The 18,823-nt window shown below is 36.9% G+C and overlaps 1 protein-coding gene across 1 annotated transcript in view; it reads left to right on the top strand.

The window, feature by feature from the left end:
* Positions 1 to 18,823, top strand: part of NEK10 (NIMA related kinase 10) — an 84,697-nt gene that overhangs the window by 9,903 nt on the left and 55,971 nt on the right. Inside the window, 16 exon segments of the mRNA XM_074536924.1 lie at positions 239 to 278; positions 281 to 325; positions 792 to 833; positions 1,394 to 1,472; positions 1,555 to 1,565; positions 2,926 to 3,050; positions 4,036 to 4,116; positions 5,408 to 5,664; positions 6,082 to 6,186; positions 6,691 to 6,752; positions 8,803 to 8,880; positions 11,069 to 11,197; positions 13,085 to 13,241; positions 13,821 to 13,865; positions 14,472 to 14,567; positions 14,570 to 14,576. Of these exon segments, the coding sequence (XP_074393025.1) occupies positions 239 to 278; positions 281 to 325; positions 792 to 833; positions 1,394 to 1,472; positions 1,555 to 1,565; positions 2,926 to 3,050; positions 4,036 to 4,116; positions 5,408 to 5,664; positions 6,082 to 6,186; positions 6,691 to 6,752; positions 8,803 to 8,880; positions 11,069 to 11,197; positions 13,085 to 13,241; positions 13,821 to 13,865; positions 14,472 to 14,567; positions 14,570 to 14,576 (1,359 nt within the window).

The following is an 18,823-nucleotide window of genomic DNA, read 5'->3' as shown; positions in this document are numbered from 1 at the left end:
CTCATCAGTGCAGTGATAATAAGTCATGGCTGGTAATGCTCATATAATGTAATCAATTTATTTACAGCTGCCACTGTGATTCAGTATAAATGGTATTAAAAGTTCTATGGTATAGTATGTTGAGCAGTTGTTGTAGCTCACTAATGATCTAGTCAATTGATCCTGAATCAAACTGTTTTAAGTATTTAAACACTTTTTAAATTGCATTTGATTTATGTTTTAAATATTTAATTTACAGGCAATGGGTTATTCAAGCTCGGTGCACGCATTTTATTAGATTTTATTAATCTGCCTGAGATTATTAATAAGAGATCCATGCTACCAGGTCAGTATGTCAAAACGTTTCTTGCTTGGATAAGGGGATGCTTGTAAGTGCCACGTGTACAGTTGTGTTGGTGCTTGTGTATAAAAACGTTTGTTCTTATGAATGCACATGTACATGTATATTTCTGTATGTGAGGATGGGAATTGCAAACAAACTGATTTCAAGGGTGATTTTAAACCATTACTGTATAACTTGCTCAATTTCTGTTGTTCTTTATGTCATGTCTGTTGTTGCTGACCCTAACAGGGAAACTGTAAATCTCCATAACAGATGGCTTGGTCATTGCTCTGAGCCCTAGGCTTGGTATTTGACTTTATCACAAAGATATGTAAAATTCCCATAATGTAGTTACTGAAGGAAACGGAAAGCTCCAGTTTAAGAACCTTTAACATTCCACCTCTGTGTTTTTATTTATCTACTTATTATAAGTAATTCTGAAGATTTTTTTTTTTAAATTTTCCTGTAGGAAATGCTCCACAGCCTGGGTGGAATTGAAAATCTAGGTCAAGTAGAATTTCTCATAGTACCTTTGTCTTTTATGTTGCCTGTCAGTTTATTATGATTAAAATTATATATACTGTAAAAAGCAGCGTACAGATATTCTTGGTTCATGGAAAGAAGTGAGTCTGTTTCTCTGTTTTCACATGAGAAGTTGGTGTGGGTTTTTTCACTAGTTTTCAAGACAACTGTCCTATAATCTCGCTGCATTCATCTAGGATTTCTAGTTAGGAGACTTCAGAAATGCCTCCTGAAGTGGGAGAAGAATTAGAAAAGTCAGCGCAATTGGTTCAGTCAAAAGAAACTGTAGACTTTTGAAGGGAGATGAGCAAAGTCACCCTGCACTGTAGCAAATGACTTTTCAAAGGGAGAAGCATCCTGATAATTTATTTTTTAAATGTTGAAACAGGTTTAAACCTTGTGGCTGCACCACTATTGCATTACAGAATTTTTTTCATGAAACAGATGCACCACCTACAGGCTCTACCTGTGAAGAACAGTCTAGGTTTATGAAGTCTGCAAACTTTTTTGTCTTAATGGTATCCTTTATTTTTCCTCCCCTTCTTGTAGTATATGGAAACAGTAGCAAATCGTTATCTTAATTACAAGGAAGAGCAGCGCAATGTAGACAAGTTGGTCAACATGACATGTAGGTGCAGTAGCTGTTAACAGAAATCATAAGGCTACCCACAACTTTTTGTGTGAGGCTTAAAATGTTTAAAATACTTCAGGTTGTCATGAAGTAAGACAGTAGTATATTTACTGTAGGCATCATCACATGAGTAAAAGCTAAAATTCCTGTAGAAGGGAGCAGCTTGTTTTTCTACATGAGTAATATTTCTTTAAGAAATCACTATCTTTTTAAGCATTGAAATAAAAGAGTAAATTGTGCTAGTTATGGTTCAAAGAAGTTATACAGTATTTTTCTCTGTTATCTGACTGGTAAAATAAAAATATTAGTGAGAAAGAGTCAATTTGTGTGTCTTCCTTTGTTCCATGGGTATTTTCCAAAACCTTGCTGCTGTTAGAAATCAAAGAGAATGACTTATAGCAAGTGCTTTTATAGAGCACATAAAGTAAGTGCTCTATAAAATTGTTAATTTGATTTAATTAGCTGCGTAATAGAATAACACATGCTTTACAGATTTGACGTAGGTGGGAATAAATTCCTTATCTTGTCAGTCTTGTAAGGTAAGATAATCTCTGTGTTTTAGAGATGTATTAATAGTATCATAAAAAGAAGTTCTTCTCTGTAAGTTAATTGGTCTGATGTATGATTATTGGCTGATTATTATGTAATGTATGATTATTATTTTGAGATAAACAGATTGTAAACATTTGAACTAAACACTTGTTCTATAAAAAGTAGTGCTCCTGTATACACTGTCCTGAGCTACACTTTACTGTGATTCAAATAGTTTTATATATTTTTAAAATGTAAATATATTCTAAAATTTTCTTGCACAAATTTCTGCTGTGGTTTTTCACTTGTAAAGTATTATGTGTCTAAATATTCTGTGTCAACCCAAACATCCATTACTATACATTACCATCAGTCTAAGAATCTGTAATTAACTGTTGCTGGTTTGTGGCTAAACTGAGATACAGTTGAGATCAAAATCAGTATAACTAGGGTTTCATGATTCTGTCATGCTGCAGAAAAACAAAGGCAATTGTGATCATATGCAGACAACCTATTTTTAGAGAATCTAGACAAATACAGAGTTTACTTAGATATTAATCATGAACAGAAATGCAGACAGGGCCTTAAATTACTATGCTGTTTAAATATAAGCTGAATATTAACTTTTTACTTTAGGAGGCCTGAGTTAGTGTTCTGAAGCGTTACACAAAACAAAATTTTTACAATGGTATAATAGAGACATTTAAGCAGTCAAAGAGATACTAATTGTAGTTTGAGAAGAAACATCCTTGATTGTCCTAATGGGTATATTCTAAGATTTTAGTGTATATTTAAGTGTACTTTAAATGACTTTTAACATATTGTGTAAGGACTTGCTACCTTAATTTTTACATTTCATTAAATATTTCTATATGTTTCTGAGCCGTAAAATAAAGTAATATACTTTATATTTACACAGAATCACACATTTACTTACCTTTTTTTTTTTTCATTTTTTTTCCACACCTTGGTAAATTTATTATCTGCCAGAGACAGTTATGTGTTTTTTGGTGCCCTCCTTGCTCCTACTAGCTTAGTAGAATGGTAGGTTCAACTTAATATGCTATAATTAACAAAAGTTTTTTAATGTTTTCTCTTGACAGAATATTAAAATTGCTCTTTATGAGGAAAACTTAAATGTTCTTAATTTTATATTGAAGCAATAGAAACTACATAGAAACTTTGGTCTTTGCAGCAGACTTCTTGTTCATGTGGATGGCTCTGCAATACTGGAATCACAGAATCTGTTTTTTCAATCCTCATGCAGGATTCTGGAATTCCTATTGACTTCCTGCATATGAAAGTCATCTGTCCTCACTTAATATAACAGTGCCTCACAATAATCAGGTAGAATATTGTTCAGTGTAGTAAATAATAAACTCATGCAGTCAAATCCATGTATATGTGCCCTCTTCTCATTAATTAGTGGTAAATAAAGATTAAAAGAGAAAAAAGGAGCCAAAAGCGGGACAGAGCAACTTTCATCTGTAATGGTATTATAGAAGAAAAACTGCTGTTATTGATCTGCTGTCTTCCAGACTTCCCAAAACTCTGATTCAGTTTAATTTGGTTCTGATATCTGTGTTAATTTAAATGATGTTGTACATAAATTTTCAACTTCCATTTAACTTTCTTCACTGAATGGAATGTAGGATTTTGTGTTACATTTGGACTGGGCAATAAAGAGTTTGTGGTATATTACAAATGTTCATAGAAATTGTGGTTGTTTTTAAAAATTAATTTCATTTCCTTAATTATCAGTAAGACACAAAATTTAGTTGTGTCTTTATTTTTACACATTCACATTTACTTTTTTTTTGTACTAGGAAAACTGGAAAATTGTTGCACTATTTCTCTTGACCCAGCATATATTTGTGGCTTTAAGTGCTTGTGTGCACAAGTTGATATTATTACTTAAGACTTGGGGGAAAAATAATTCATCAAATGTACAAAGAAGGAGGCTAAAGAGCAATGTGTGTTTTTCATATAATTTCATCTGATATAAATGCCAGGAATAATCAACTTGTAGTCCAGAATGTAGAGAGGAGATAAGTGAGATTGTTGAGAACTTGCTGGTGATATTACATGGATATGATTTTCTCTCTAACGGGTGAGAGTTTTTGTGTGGATTAATTATGTTAAAATAAATTTTGACTTTTTTGTTTAAGGATGCGTGTATTTAGAGGAATTAGAAAACATGACACTTTAATATAACCAAGGTCAAATTCTGAAACCTGAGCATTTTCAGTCACATACTGATACAGCAAAATCTTTTCCAGTAGTTTCATTGTAATCCATCTTCTCTCTCTCTCCACTGTTGGCCTCCAGTTGCAAATGAGTTACAATGTTATCATAAAGTGATTGCAATCACTTTTCTTGGTCCATCTCTTCCTTGCTCCTGGCGGACTTGAGGGAAAGCATGCTGAGCCCTGACAGTTCCTGGGATGCCCAATATAAATGAGTAAAATTGCAAGACCTAGAGCTGCTGTAGTTTATGCCAGAGGCTGAGTCAGATTCCAAATCCTCTTCATCAGAAAATCATCAATGTTCCTTCAATTGTTTAATCATCTCAGCTAAGACTACTAGCAAAGCATTACTGAATTTTAGTGAGAAACAAAAAGACTATCAAATTTGATAATACATCACTTATCACCTTTAAAATTCTGAAGAGGTTTTAAAAATTTCATGCTTAACTATTTCACACATATAAGTGACCTTATATGTGACTAAGAATAGACAAAATTAATATATGAAAAGGTTTTATTTAGTTTCTGTGTCAGAAAATGCTGGGCCATATGTAAATCAAAAGTTAGATGTAAGAGTTAGAATTTGATTGTAGACAGGAAGATGGTGAAGTTCAGTGCCAGTTAAGGATAATTTTATATTCAGATATGAATCTGAATTCACATGTTTCATTAAACACACATGGAGCTTTTTGCTTCAAGTGGAAATGGATATCCCTAACCATATTTTCTATGGGAAGTCCACCTTCATTGCAGTTAATGAAAGTCTTATAAAAACCTTTTAAGATATATATCCAATCGCTTTCTAAATATAATATTCAAACTATACTAGAGAAGAATGATGCATTTTTGTGTTATCTGTGGAACTAGGCTATTTGAGTTCCACAGATGCACTTAACAAGTCCATGCATTCAGTGCTACTTGTACTACTAATGCCATTAATAAGAAGATGGTAGCACAGATAACTGCAGCCCACCTGGCCACCTCCCAACCTGGCTGGGGATGCCTGGTTTTTTTTTTTTGGTTTTTTTTTTTTTTTTTTTTCAATAGGAGATCTCTGTTCTTTTTTAAACTTCCTGTGTTTTTCCCCTTTTCTAACTGACAATACAAAGTAGTGATGGAGTTATTGTTGAAATTTCTTGCTGATTTTTTTTTTAGGTTCAGAATAGAGTTGCTATGACTCCTTTGTGCAGAGTCACGAGTCAAAGAGCAAATAAAAATGTACAAAGGAATTCCAGTCTTGCTCAGTTTGCTCCATTCTGATCGCATCAAAATTCTATGGAGTGTAGTTTGGATTCTGGTACAGGTTTGTGAAGTTCCTGAGACTAGTGTGGAAATTAGGATCTGGGGTAGAATCAAGCAGCTCCTTCATATGTTACAGGAGTAGGTTTTCAGTCCCCAACATTGTGGCAATTGTATAAGACTGTTTGTTCTTTTAAGATATATTTGACCAATCCCTGTTTTATGAAAGAGCATCTTTGGCTTGTTCAGCTGTATGTGATACCAGCAAAATTTAAAAGACTATTTAGAACATAATGAATAAGCAATATGTTTTCCAGCCTTTTGTATTTCATTGTTATCCTAAGGTGTTTTTCATATTTTTAATGTGTAAACTAAATAATGAATAAGTCATAAATATGGCATTACTGTCTGTTTAGTTCTCCTATTAATCAGACACCTATTTAGTGAGCTAGAATTGTGAATATAATTGATGAACATGGTAAAGGAATTTTCTGTTTAAAGGCTTCTTTTCTTTTTCAAAGTGTTAGCTAATTTAGTGAAAACATACACATTTTCAGAACTTCATGAATGGTTAACAAACACATATTAAGCCATTTTTAACACTGCAACTGCAGCAGGGAGAATCCAGTATCTTCATTTGTCAGATGAACTGAGTCCTGATGAGATACAAGAAAATACTTTCTCACTTCAAGCAGGTAGGTTTATAAGGTCTAGTACTCTGTTATGTCTTTACATACACTTGTGCAAAAGGATTAAAATATTACAAATTTGTAAATAATTACACCTGCTTTAGGGAGTAGGAGCATCAAATTGGATTTGTTTATTTTCAAATGAGTGATACCAGCACTTATTTTCAAAAAGTATACTTTTGTTAGAAGGAAGCAAAACATAAAGTATTAAGAATCTGGGAATCATATGTATTTCTTCACCTGTAAAAACAGTGACAAAAGAGTTATTTATTTATTTATTTAGTTAGTTAGTTAGTTTTGTGTTTAGTATGAAATTATTTGATCATACTTTTCTTCACTATTTATATTTTCTATGAAATATCAATATGAATCATATGATTTCAAAGTGGTATTTCAATGACTTGCATTTAGGTGAGGATTCATTTGTAGTTGTGGAGCAAATTCCTTTTGGAGGAGATTTCTCAATAGAGTCAAATGGCCCTAAATGTTACTTCTGGATTTTTATTCTAGCTAGTTGTGCTGCAATTACTGAACTAGTGCTCAATGAGAATAATGCTTACTAGGTTGTACAGGTAGGAAGATTTTATTCAGTAAAGTTTATAATTTATAAATTATAGTTTATAATTTCACTTAATTGTTGTTCTTTGTTATCATAATTTAAATATGCCTATCTATAACTTTAGTACTTCTGTTTCTTTATCATTTTACACACAGAGACATAGACACAAATGTTATCAACATAGGTGTCTGGAAGAATAAACAGCTTTATTCAGACAAGGTTCATTTTGGCATCTCTTACTACGCTTTTGTCATATTCAAAACAGGACAGTAAATAAAAGTAATCATAGAATAAATTGAGAAATGCAAATTCTGAATTTCTTGATGTTTATTACAGAAAGCTGTGCAGCTAAAAATTGACATGTCGCTGTTTCACAAACTATTTCTCTTTTCGTAAGAGTGTGATATTTCTGAGAGAACTTCCTAGCATTCTGTCTCCAGGGATAAACCATTCTTAAAATTCTTGGCTAAAATCCAGACCTAGTCAAAGATATAAATATTAAGGGCATTAATATCAGCTAAAAGCTGTGGCCAGCTGTTAAACTATAAATGTTAAATCAAAACCTTCAAGTTAGCTTAAAATCCAGCTAGAGGTATTCCTGGAGGAACCAAGAGAACAAGAACCTTAAATATGAACAGGAAAGAAGTTTGTGAATATTTCAAAACCATTGGTTAAGAGAAAAATGAAAGTAAGTCTAGAAAAAAAAATTTATTATTTTTGCCCACTAGAATTGTCACTGAACTTGACTGATTTAGACAACTTTTATCTAAACAGTATAATGATATATTTTATGCTGAGACTGATTTCAGTAAAATAAAATATCACTTGTTTAAATTAAATGGATTTAACAGAGAGGTTTTCTGCATTGCCCCAACAGTGCATGGTGATTGTTCTGTCAGTAAATCACTTAAAAATTGATGGTACAATGTGCAGAGCTGAAAAAGGTGTTTCAAACTTAACTTCCTCTGCTCATTATGTCAAAAGACACAGACCTCTCAATTTGTTTAAACACCAGCCAACATCCCCCTTTCAAATCAGGACATAGCCTCAAGCATGTTCTTTTCAACTGGAGTTCCAGCCTCCAATACCACTGTAGTAATTTTAAATCCTACCTCTTTCTTTTGCTAGTATAACTTCAAGAGTTGCATAGTGAGCAAGGTGAAGCAACTCACTTGGGTTAAAACAGAGGGAAAGGTATTCAGCTTTTTCAGTTATGTGCCAAGGAGGTCAATCTGAGTAACCTGTAAAGTTTTATATCCTTGCTGTCAAAGGGCTCTTGGGAACTTTTGCTTCTGTTGTAGCTGCTGTCTACCTGTCTGTCTGTCCTCTGTCCTTGTCACAGCCTTAGCAACAGTCTGCAGTAATTCTGGTAGCAGACGGAATGTATTTGATCAATGGCTCTACTGCACAGCCCAAAACCTAAGCTTAACCATGGTCTAACCTTAATTCTACCTTCCTGAACGGTAGAAGATAACATCAGGAGCTGCAGAAGGGCTTCTGCAGAGCTGACACAAGTCTGCTAAAGAGGAGACTAGTGTCCATCAGGGACCTTGTCAAGTAACTGGGAACAGTACTCCAACTAAATCTACCAGTGCCCATCTGTCAGACCTACCAAGTGGAGAGAATAGTGGAGGATACATGGTTGCATGAAAATGGAAGCTGAATTCAGTATGGTTTTCACAAAATTCTGGAGGCATGGATGAACTTCTCAGGTTATCACTTTTGGTGTTTCTCCAATTTATTTTTATTAAGACTTGAATTTTGTTTGTGACAATTCAAAATATGGTGCCACATGGTGACAGGAGATCTATTGCTGCAATTTCCTTCACCTATAGAGATAGAAGCATTTCTTCTTTATCTGTTCACAGGCTCTCTTTGTGGTATCAGTTTAAATGTAACAATGATTTAATTCTTATACATGTTTAAGCTTATATTTTAGGTGTGCAATAGGATGTTGAGAACATGTCCATTGCTATTAGCTTCTGATTTATCTGAACATTGATTTTTATTTGTGGTTTTCATGCAAAGGGGCATTATTAATGCTGACCTTTTTCTGTTTCCAGGCAAATGCAATATATACAATAGCAAAGCTAATTTTATCAAACAAAGAAAGGAATGCTGAAAAAGCCAGTTTATTACAGGTAATTCCCTTTATTATCATTGCACAATGAAAGCCCCAACAGTCCCTGAGAATTTTTTATGAATGAAAGTTTATTTTGAAGTACAGTAGAAAAAAAATCATATTTAAAGGGGAAACCCCTACACCAAAACAGTAGCCCAGGAACTGAAAGTTAGAGACTCAATTTCTTTTCTGATTTACTTTGTTTCTGGCACCTCATATAGTGTAAAGGAAAGTCAATATTTTTCTTGTGATAATCTTTCCTCTACTTTTTCAGGCTGTCTAGCATCAGCCCTTTATAGAGCCTTGATGTTCATTGAAACTTGCCCTAGACTTGACACTCTACTAATATCTGTTTATTTCTGGAGCATTTTCTCTGGATGTTAAATATACATGAAGTCAGTGTATAAAATAGAGAAAATTTAAGTGTAGAATAAATATAGGCCAAATAAGCATAGAATGCCTCTTGGTTTTGCATGCCATTACCCCTGTAAATGTACTGGTTAGAGTCAACTTAGGCTAAAGGTCATCAATAGTAATTAACTAATTACCTGGTAGCTTTTCTCAGGCTCTGTACAGTGGTGTCTCTCTAAGATATGGGAATGTAGTGCTCAGGGGTTCAGGGATTGTGGATTCTCTGTATTTTCCACCTCTGTCAAGGTAGGGATTGAAGGCACTTGAGACAGTATTTCATGTCCAGACTCAGGTGTTTATTTTTTCTTGTAAGTGTAACAGCCTCACAACCATGAGTCCTGCAGCCTTTCATTAGCAAGGCACAGAATGGCTAACTATCTCTTGTTCCAAGGTCTTTTAAGACTAAACTATCCAGTTAAGAAATGACACCTAGATTATTTTCCCTTTTAACCCAATAACTGATCCCTCTAAGCCCACAATGTGGACTTTTCTGTCCAATTACAAAATACCACCCAAACTGTTAAAGAAGAAGGTGAAGAAGAGCAACCTGCCTCCACCCAAAAATTTCCATCTTGCTGCATATTTATTACTATATTCTAAAACCCCAAACTTTAAGTTTTCCACCCTGTGATATTGCACGCTTCTAACCAACTACACACCTGTAATCCCAGTGCTGTTAATCAAATTTGGAAGTCTTCTCCACAGCCTCAGGTCAAATGCAGTGATCTCTTGCAAGTCTGTGCCTTTCAGCACAGAAAGTTTAAAATTCTCTGCATCCAGCATTCCAACAAGGGATGAGCACAGCTGCATGCATTCATGATCCTGCCTCTCACATGGTCTTTGTTCTGACATAGCCCCTAAAATGTGTGTATAGCTACTCCACTAGCTAATCAGGTAGGTGTGCTTGGATAGCAAAGAAAGGCACTTCCACGAAAAAAAAAAAAAAATCATTCTACTGCCATCTGTCTCAGCACAGTTCTTCTAGACTAGAATTGGAGGGCAGATTCAGTACAGTTGGTGCCTTTCTACTGCAAGGAGATTTTATAGTGCCCTTCATCTTAAGGATGAGATAAATACAAACCTTCCTGGTGGGTAGGTATATGGAACTAACATGTAGTCTAACAAACTGGAGGATATGCTCAGTATAGTTGCCTCACACAACTGTAAGGAGCTTAATTTATGCCCACTGGGGTTTTTAGATTCCAGCAGAATGTGTAGGAAATAACTCACAAGAGCTACCAAGCAGCTGTAGTTGGGTTGAACATGAAGCCGTATGAATTAATAATGGGCTTAATGATCACATATGAAAACTAAGTCTGTTTTGGACAAGAAGTTTATGGAACCTTGTTCAGCTTCTCATGCTGCTACCTGCATTGCCTTTGAAAATATTACTGGGATGAAATAGAGTTGCAGATATGGGAATATCCTTTTGGAGTTTCACAGATATTTTTCTTGGAATATTTGCAGTGCTTGTGTGGTTTCTCTACTGACCCATTGTGTGTTTTCAATGATGAAATTTTCATCTTCCTTCTGCCATGCTACCTTAGTGATCTTAATTCATAACAGTCTTTGTTTGCTCAGCTATAAATCTGCTATATCATTGGGTCTTGACAAGTAGAGCTAGAGATGAGTTGCATCAAAGCATACATATTAGCCACCCGCCAGTAGCTGTTTTAAAGGTAAGTAAAAACCTTAAACCTTCATAGTTTTAAGAAGTTGTATTTGTGCATATTCTTAGCACAAGACAGGCATGAAATATTTTAAATTTATTTATTTGTCATGTAATTTATGACTAGGAGGATGTATTGAAGCAAATTGCTGAAAGTACTGAGAACATGAATCAGAATAAGGCGCCCACAAATCATGTAGGCAATGATGCAATTTTAGAGCACCTTGGCAGTGGAGCTTTTGGAAGAGTATGTAAGGCCAACCTTTCTTTTGCTATTATTTTACAGACTTGAGGAGAAGCTTCATGAAGAGGGTCTAATACCTGTTCTAGGCTGTCATGGTTTGAGCCTGGCACAGAGCCAGTGCCCCCCATGAAAATGCCTCACCCTGGTGTCTGCTGTGAGATGTGACCAGGAATAAGCAAAACAGGCTCCAACTTAAACATAAAGAACACTTTATTACCTAAACTACAGGAAAATAGGGAAAGACTATAAGGAAAAGAAAAAAAAATTGAAAACCTTACAAAAACTACTTTTCCCCCTCCCCACTACCTGACTTTCCCAATCCGATACATTCTCCCAAATCATCAACTGCCCAGCCTTGGCCCCACATTTTAGTATACTCAAACTGCAGTTCATGAAGAGGAAAGGAGTCCTTCTTGTTCCATAGGCTTCCCCTGGAAACACACTGAAACCTCGTGTGCTTCCCTGTCACTTCGGCACCGCCCGGAAAAAGTCCTTTTGCCGCTTGTGACATCTTCCTTCCATGCCCAGTGCTCTCACCACTGACGCATGGACCAGAGCTGCTTTTAGGGTTGTCTTTCAAGGATGCCTTGTCTCACTCCAAAAAGGCACAGTCTCTGCTTTGGGACATCTGTCCCCCCCATATTTTTCCAACCCCCTGGGGCCGGGGGGTCCTCACGAATGAACCCTCCTGGTTTTGAGCCACTGCTTCCCCCTAAATGCAGTCTCTGTGTCACAGGAACAACTGAGTCCATGGCCACAAGAAAAGTCCAGCCAAAAGGCCACTCCAAATCATCTCTCCCCATTCAATCATCTCCACGTTCTTCGGGCCAGGTCCTTGTCTCATCTCATCTCTTATCTCCCTTCTTATTCAGCTTCGAGGAGGATTAGCATTTTTGCAAGGCCCCAATCATGAAAGAAAGGGTTAAAAGTTTCAGTCTCTGTCTATCTCAGAATGCTGGTACTCCCACAGGTGCTGCTGCTCCGCCGGCCAGGCTGCACTCTTCCCCCCCCCCTTTCTCCTCTCGGGCTGGCTGCTATCACATTCAGACGCCGGCTCTCCTCTCTCTCCCTCCGGGGGGGGGGAATGACTGCCCGATGTCTCTTGGGGCTCCTCCACCCTTCCATCCTTGAAGCCCCCTCAACCCCCATCTCTGTCCAGGCCCCGGGCCTACCGCATGGCTGCCCCTCCCCCGCCCAGCAGCAAGGCTGGACAGGGGAGGGTGATCTGACCTCTTCGAAGCGACGTCCCAAGAGAGAGTGCCAAGGGCAGTGCCCTGCTTTTTAACCCCTGTGTATTCTCGGAGGTGTGTCCAAACCCCACTGGCTACACCAGGTGCCAGTCTCAAACCCAAAACCTTCATTGGTTTGACCACAGCTTCCCAGAATTCCCACTTCTTCCTGGTCAAACCACCACATAGGCACAACTGTCTTTTGAATTTTAGTTGGAAAATGTAGGTGCAAAAAGACTTTTGTGGATCTGAGCTTGTTGTTAGTGTTTGCTGTGATTTTGTTTGTTCTATGTTGTACTTTTGTGATTGACCAGTGTATCTCTTAGGTTTCCTACCTTATTTTCTCTTAATTCCTTTCCACTAACAGCATTTGTCTATTGCAAAGGCTAATCAACCTGTGTAAAACCACAAAAATTCAAGCATGTTTCATCTGAAAGGCAACACTGGGCACAGATAATATTGCTTCCAATACCATACAAGTTCAGAAGCCTACTGCTAACCTGTACTGTTGGATTGTAGTTCTTCTACTAATCACATCATACACAAAAAAAGCAATGATTACATATTCTGTGAGAAAATTTTGGACTCTGATAACTAATCTGGTAGCCATAGTACCATTCTTCCTGTCCCCATCCTATATTACTATTCAAAGGTTTTATCTTGGTTATAGGTTAGAAGGCATAATGGACAACATCTCCTGGCAATGAAAGAAGTCAATTTACACAATCCAGCATTTGTAAATGACAAAAATGACAGAGATAGCAGTGTGAAAAATATTGTCTCTGAATTAGCCATCATCAAAGGGCAGGTGTTTCTTATGAACTCTAGTTTGATATGCTAGCATTCTGAATTACTGACTGTGAGTTCTCATGTGGGAAGCTGCCTGGTGGAAAAGGAGACCTGGGGCTGCTGGTTGGCAGCTGCCTGAACATGAGCCAGCAGTGTGCCCAAGAAGGCCAAAGACATCCTGGCCTGTATCAGCACAGTGTGGCCAGCAGGACCAGGTCAGTGATTGTCACCCTGTGCTTGGCACTGCTGAGGCAGCACCTTAAATCTTGTCTTTTGTTCTGAGCCTCTCTCTACAAGAGGGGCATTGAGGTTTTTTAGCTGGTCCAGAGAAGGGGAGTGGAGCTCGTGGAGGGTCTGGAGCGCAAGTCCTATGAGCAGTGTTTGAGGGAGCTGGGAGTGTTTAGCCAGGAATAGTACCCTATTTTCCTGCTGATTACTCTGGTAATGTGCAACATTTCTCTGCATTGGGGTCACAGTGAAGGAAGGTGCACTGGAGTTCCTAGACAAGTTTGTAGAATCTTTGTAATATCCTTCCTTCCTACGTGTAGCTGAATATTTTAAATACTGTGCCATCAGTTAAACTATTCTAAGCATCTGCATTTCTTTCCTCATTGTAGCTTATCATCCAAATGTTGTATGGTATTACAGAACCTTCTTGAAAAGTGAGTATAAATGCACAGAATTATCACATTATGCATAATGAAGAAATAGAAATATTTCAACCATTTACAGGTTGGCAGGAGCATGTCAAATTTGAGCAATAATCTTTCTTCCAGAGCTGGTACAAGTTCAAACAGGCTTATATTCCTTTAAAATTGAAAAAAATAATGAGAAATAGTGTTTGTATTTGTTTATCTATTAGTAAAACTAGATGCAATGTAAACATGTAGCAAGCATCATTATTCTCCTCTAAAGATCCAAAGTGTACAATTGAAATACTAAATAGGGAGAAAAACTATGGTGAGTAGTAGAATGAATGATACAGATTGCCAGCCATATTGTTTTAATTTGCTTTTCAATAAAGAGTTACCTACATACACCTGCCTGCTGAGTGATTATCAGGCAGTGGTTTCCTTATAGTTCCTGACATAAATTGAGGAAAAATGAAAACAAAAAAGAATGGAATGAGATTAAGGTGTATCTATCTGTACAAATACAATTTTTAAAGACTAAAAAGTAACAGCTTTTAAAATACATTTTAACCTCAAATACTCAATTTAAAAATTATTTCTATATAAATACAGTATTCTATTAATTTCTTTTACGAGATGCCAGGTTGTATATAGTGATGGATCTCATGGAGGGGGTGCCATTGGGAGACCAGTTTCACTATTTCAAGAAAAAGCAACAACAGTTTACAGAAGAGGAATATGGCATATATTTATCTGAGTAAGGGCCTCCATTCTTTTTGCCAGGATTTCCTACCTGTAATTAGTAGCACCATGTTTTTAAGCTAATAAATGATGAAGTAATGTTTATTATATCAATCATTAATACATAGCTGTGAATTTAATATGTCTTTATTTAGGTTGTAGTTAAGAATCTTTGTGAAGCTCTTTCTGTTTGGTTTTTAACTTTGTCTAGCTCTTTGTTATTTGCATAAAGAGAAAAGGATTGTTCATTGAGATCTCACTGTGAACAATATCATGTTGGAGGATAAAGACAAAGCTACAATTATTAAGTAGAACTGCTTTGCTTGGAGACAATTTCTCAAGATGTACCTGAGAAGCATTTCTTTACTGAAACTCTGAGACGGTTTCAGATTCCTGCATGTTGGTTATCATTCTTAGAAGCTAGTAAATTATTGCATTATTATACTGTTGTATGAAATCATTGAATCACATAATGGACTGGATTGAAAGGGATCTTAAATATAATCTATTTTCAACACCCACCCCCTCCCCCGCAGAGGGCGTTTCTCTAGACCAGGTTGCTCACAGTCTCATCCATCTTGACCTTAAACACTCCCAGGATGACCTGTTCTAGTATCTCACCACCCTCACAGTAAAGATTTTTTTCCTAATGTCTTATCTAATCCTACCTTTTCCAGTTTGAAACCATTCCCCCTTGTCCAGTCACTATGTGCTGTTGTTAAAAGTTCTTCTCCATCTTGCTCATGGGCTCCCTTCAGGTACTGGAAAGCCACTATTAGGTCACTCTAGAACCTTGTCTTCTCCAGGCTGAATAAACCAAATTCTCTCAGCCTCCCCTAACAGGAGAGGTGCTCCATCCCTCTGATCATCTTGTCGGTAATCCTCTGGACTCATTCCAACGGGTTGATGACCTTCCTGTGGTGGGACCCCAGAGCTGGATGCAGGGTTCCAGGTGGGGTCTCACCAGAGGGAAGCAGAGGGGCAGAATCCCCTCCCTTGCCCTGCTGCCCACGCTGCTTTGGACACAGCCCAGGAGCCATTTGTGTTTCTGTGCTGTGAGTGCCCATGGCTGGATCACGTCCTCTCACCCACCAGCACCTCTGAGTCCTTCTCTCCAGGGCTGCTCTCCATCTGTTCATTCCCAGCCTCTGTTGATACCAGGGGTTCCCTGACCCAGGTGCAGCACCTTGCTCTTGGTCTTGTTCAACTGAGTGAGATTCCCACGGGCGCATTTCTTGAGCTTGTCCAGGTCTCCCTGGATGGCATCCCATCCTCCAGGTGTGCCAACTGCACCCCTCCTCTTGGTGTCATCTGCAATTTATTTAGACTGATCCCTCCATCTATGTCAATAATGTATATATTAAATAACACTGGTCCCAGTATGGATCCCTGAGGGACACTGTTTGTCACTGGTGTCCATTGGGACTTTGAGCCATTGATCATTACCCTCTGGATGCAGCCATCCAACCAATTTCTAATCCATCTAGCAGTCCACTCATTAATTACTGTTTTGGGGAACCATGCCAAAAGCTTTTCAGAACACTTGATGAATGACATTTGTAGCCCTTCCATTGTCTACTGATGTAGTCAGTCCTTCATAGAAGGTCACTATGGTCAGGAAGGACTTGTCCTTGTTGAAGCTATGCTGACCATCTCAAATCACCTCCCTCTCCTACATGAGGCTTAGCATAGCTTCTAGGAGGATCTGTTCCATTACCTTCCCAAGCACAGAAGTTAAATAATTGCTGATGCAAATATTGTGTCATCAGCCAGGGCTATATTTTTTGCAACTATGGATGGTAAATATGATGGAGATGATTTAGCCTTAAAATATTTAAACTATAGTTATGCTTCAAGGCCTGTTTTTATTTACATTAGCAAGAATATTGAAATAACCAGATTAGAGAACAAGTGCTAATGAACATATAAAGTGTAACAGCTGTCTATTCCATTCCAATTCTGCCATGAAATTGCAGTGAGGTGCTTTTTGTATAAGTTTTTAGTAGTGAATATTCTTGAGTAATGCTTCTGTAATCACCACAGGGTGGAGGAAGGGACCTAGACAGGTTTCAAGACAGACTTTGAAAGGAATATTTGTGTCAGCAGTACAAAGCATGGCAGAGTTTTAGTCTTTGAGCAAATTAACACAACCTGGTACACAGAGCAAGCCTTCCAGGAAATTCAGATCTTGTAGTTTTTGAAGTTCTCAAAGAACTACTGCATATTTTCTTGCTGCTCATGACACTGAAGAAAACAAACAATTTGAATGCTGCAGAATTGTTGGGAGAAGTCTTTATGCAAAATTCCATTTTTCTTCTTTAAATATAACAGTAAACTGAAGACACACATGCACACCCATCCACAAAACACTCAGCTATAAATAGTTAGGAACTGTTGTTTCATAGTAAATATTTTTACCTCATGATCTACATATTTAAATTTATTCATTATGAAATGGTGTGTGCTAAACCCCTTTGGAGTCTTAGTAATGATGCAGTTTTAAAAGACTGAGATTTAATGGTGCAATTGTCTTTGAGTGATGAAAATAAATATTCCAAATATTATTTTAAAGTATCATATAATTGTATTTTATATCAACTACTGCCACTGAGGGGCACTCTTGTCTCAACAACCTTTCCTTATCCTTAGTCCATTCTAAATATGGAGAAGTCTAAATGTACTTTCAAGTATAAGCTCAAAATTGCCCGTGAAAAGCATTTATATTTCTGTCAAAGATTTACAGGAGTTCAGGAAAATTGGAAGAACAGAAACTTATTTGGGTCATTTCTACAGCAATTAGTTCAAAACTGTTTCAGTATTTAAACAAACACTTTATTTAGTCCTACAGCTACTACTAGTGTAGTACCTAGTGAAGTTTTGGGGAGAGCTGAAGAAATTTTATCTATTGTTTCTGAATTTTATTAAGCCTTGCTTTTTTATGACCTTAATGAAATTAAGATGAATTTATTTTCTCTCTGATGATAGTTAATATGTACTGTATAGATGCATGCTGTGGTATTGTTCCTAACTCATACAGTCCGTGTATGCCAAAGACTGGAGCGTTTGTGGTCTTAATGATTATGTCTCACAATAGCTGAGGATAAATTTACTGTTCATTTAGTACATTTCAAGTGTTCTTGGTGAAAGTTTGTCCTCATTTTGTTTGGGATAGAGTTAATTCTCTTTCTTGTAGCTGGTACAGTGCTGTGTTTTGAATTTAGGATGACAGTATTTTGATAACACACTAAGGTTTTAGTTGTTGCTGAGGAGTGTATACTCTAAATCAAGGACTTGTCAGTTTTCCATGCACTGCCAACGAAGAGCTGCACTACAAGCTAGGGCCAGGGAGTACATCCAGAATGGTTGACTTGAGCTAGCCCAAAGGATATTCCATACCATGGAATGCCATCCCCAGTATATAAACTGCCAGGAGTTGCCAATGGCTGCTCATGGACTGGCTGGGCACCTTTCAGTAGGTGGTAAGCACTGCAGTGAACATAATTTATTTTTCTTGAGTTTTATTCTGCCCCACCTTCTTTTAATTACAATTGTGGTTAATATTATAATAAATTCTAATACTACAATACTGAAATATTATAATAATTTATTTTGTTTCAGTCATCAAACTGTTTTTACACTGACCCATTTTTAGTTCCTTTTTTTGCGCGTCTCCTTCCCAGTGAGGAAGGTGAGAAATTGAGTGCGTGGTGCTTGATTGTTGGCTGGGTCTAAACCATGACAAAGTTACAACAAAATGTCAGATGAATGTGAAGCATATGCTAAAATGCTGAGAAATATATGAATTTAATTTTTCCTGTCAGGTTTTTAAAAAGAGAAGGTCTGCTCTAAGATCTACTAAAAACGTTACTTCCGCGTTTACAAGCTGCAAGCTCATCCAAAATAGAGAGAATTCAATTTTCTGGAGTCTTTCAAATCTGAAAACTGACCCAAACTTGCCTTGATCTTACTAGAGTAGTAAACTGCCTGTGAAGCAGAGTTGTGTGACTGTAAGTGGGATATGGCTGAAATTATTTTGCTTTATGAAAGAATCTTATAATACTGCTCTATTTTCTTTTCCTCAATCAGTCCTTCTGGAAATAGTAACTCTTGTTAATCTCTTGCGATGAGAATCTGCAGGCTGACAGTATAATAAAGGCAGATCATTTGTCTGTAACTAATATTCTTAAAAATATTGTCTTTAGAGATGTGCCTTTGTTTCAGACTCTTATGGTGTATTTTGATTAAAA

This window comes from Zonotrichia albicollis, chromosome 1 (assembly GCF_047830755.1).
Source record: "Zonotrichia albicollis isolate bZonAlb1 chromosome 1, bZonAlb1.hap1, whole genome shotgun sequence".
NCBI lineage: Eukaryota > Metazoa > Chordata > Aves > Passeriformes > Passerellidae > Zonotrichia > Zonotrichia albicollis.
The sequence above is the reverse complement of the archived record's forward strand: the minus strand, read 5'-3'. Positions and strand labels throughout refer to the sequence as shown.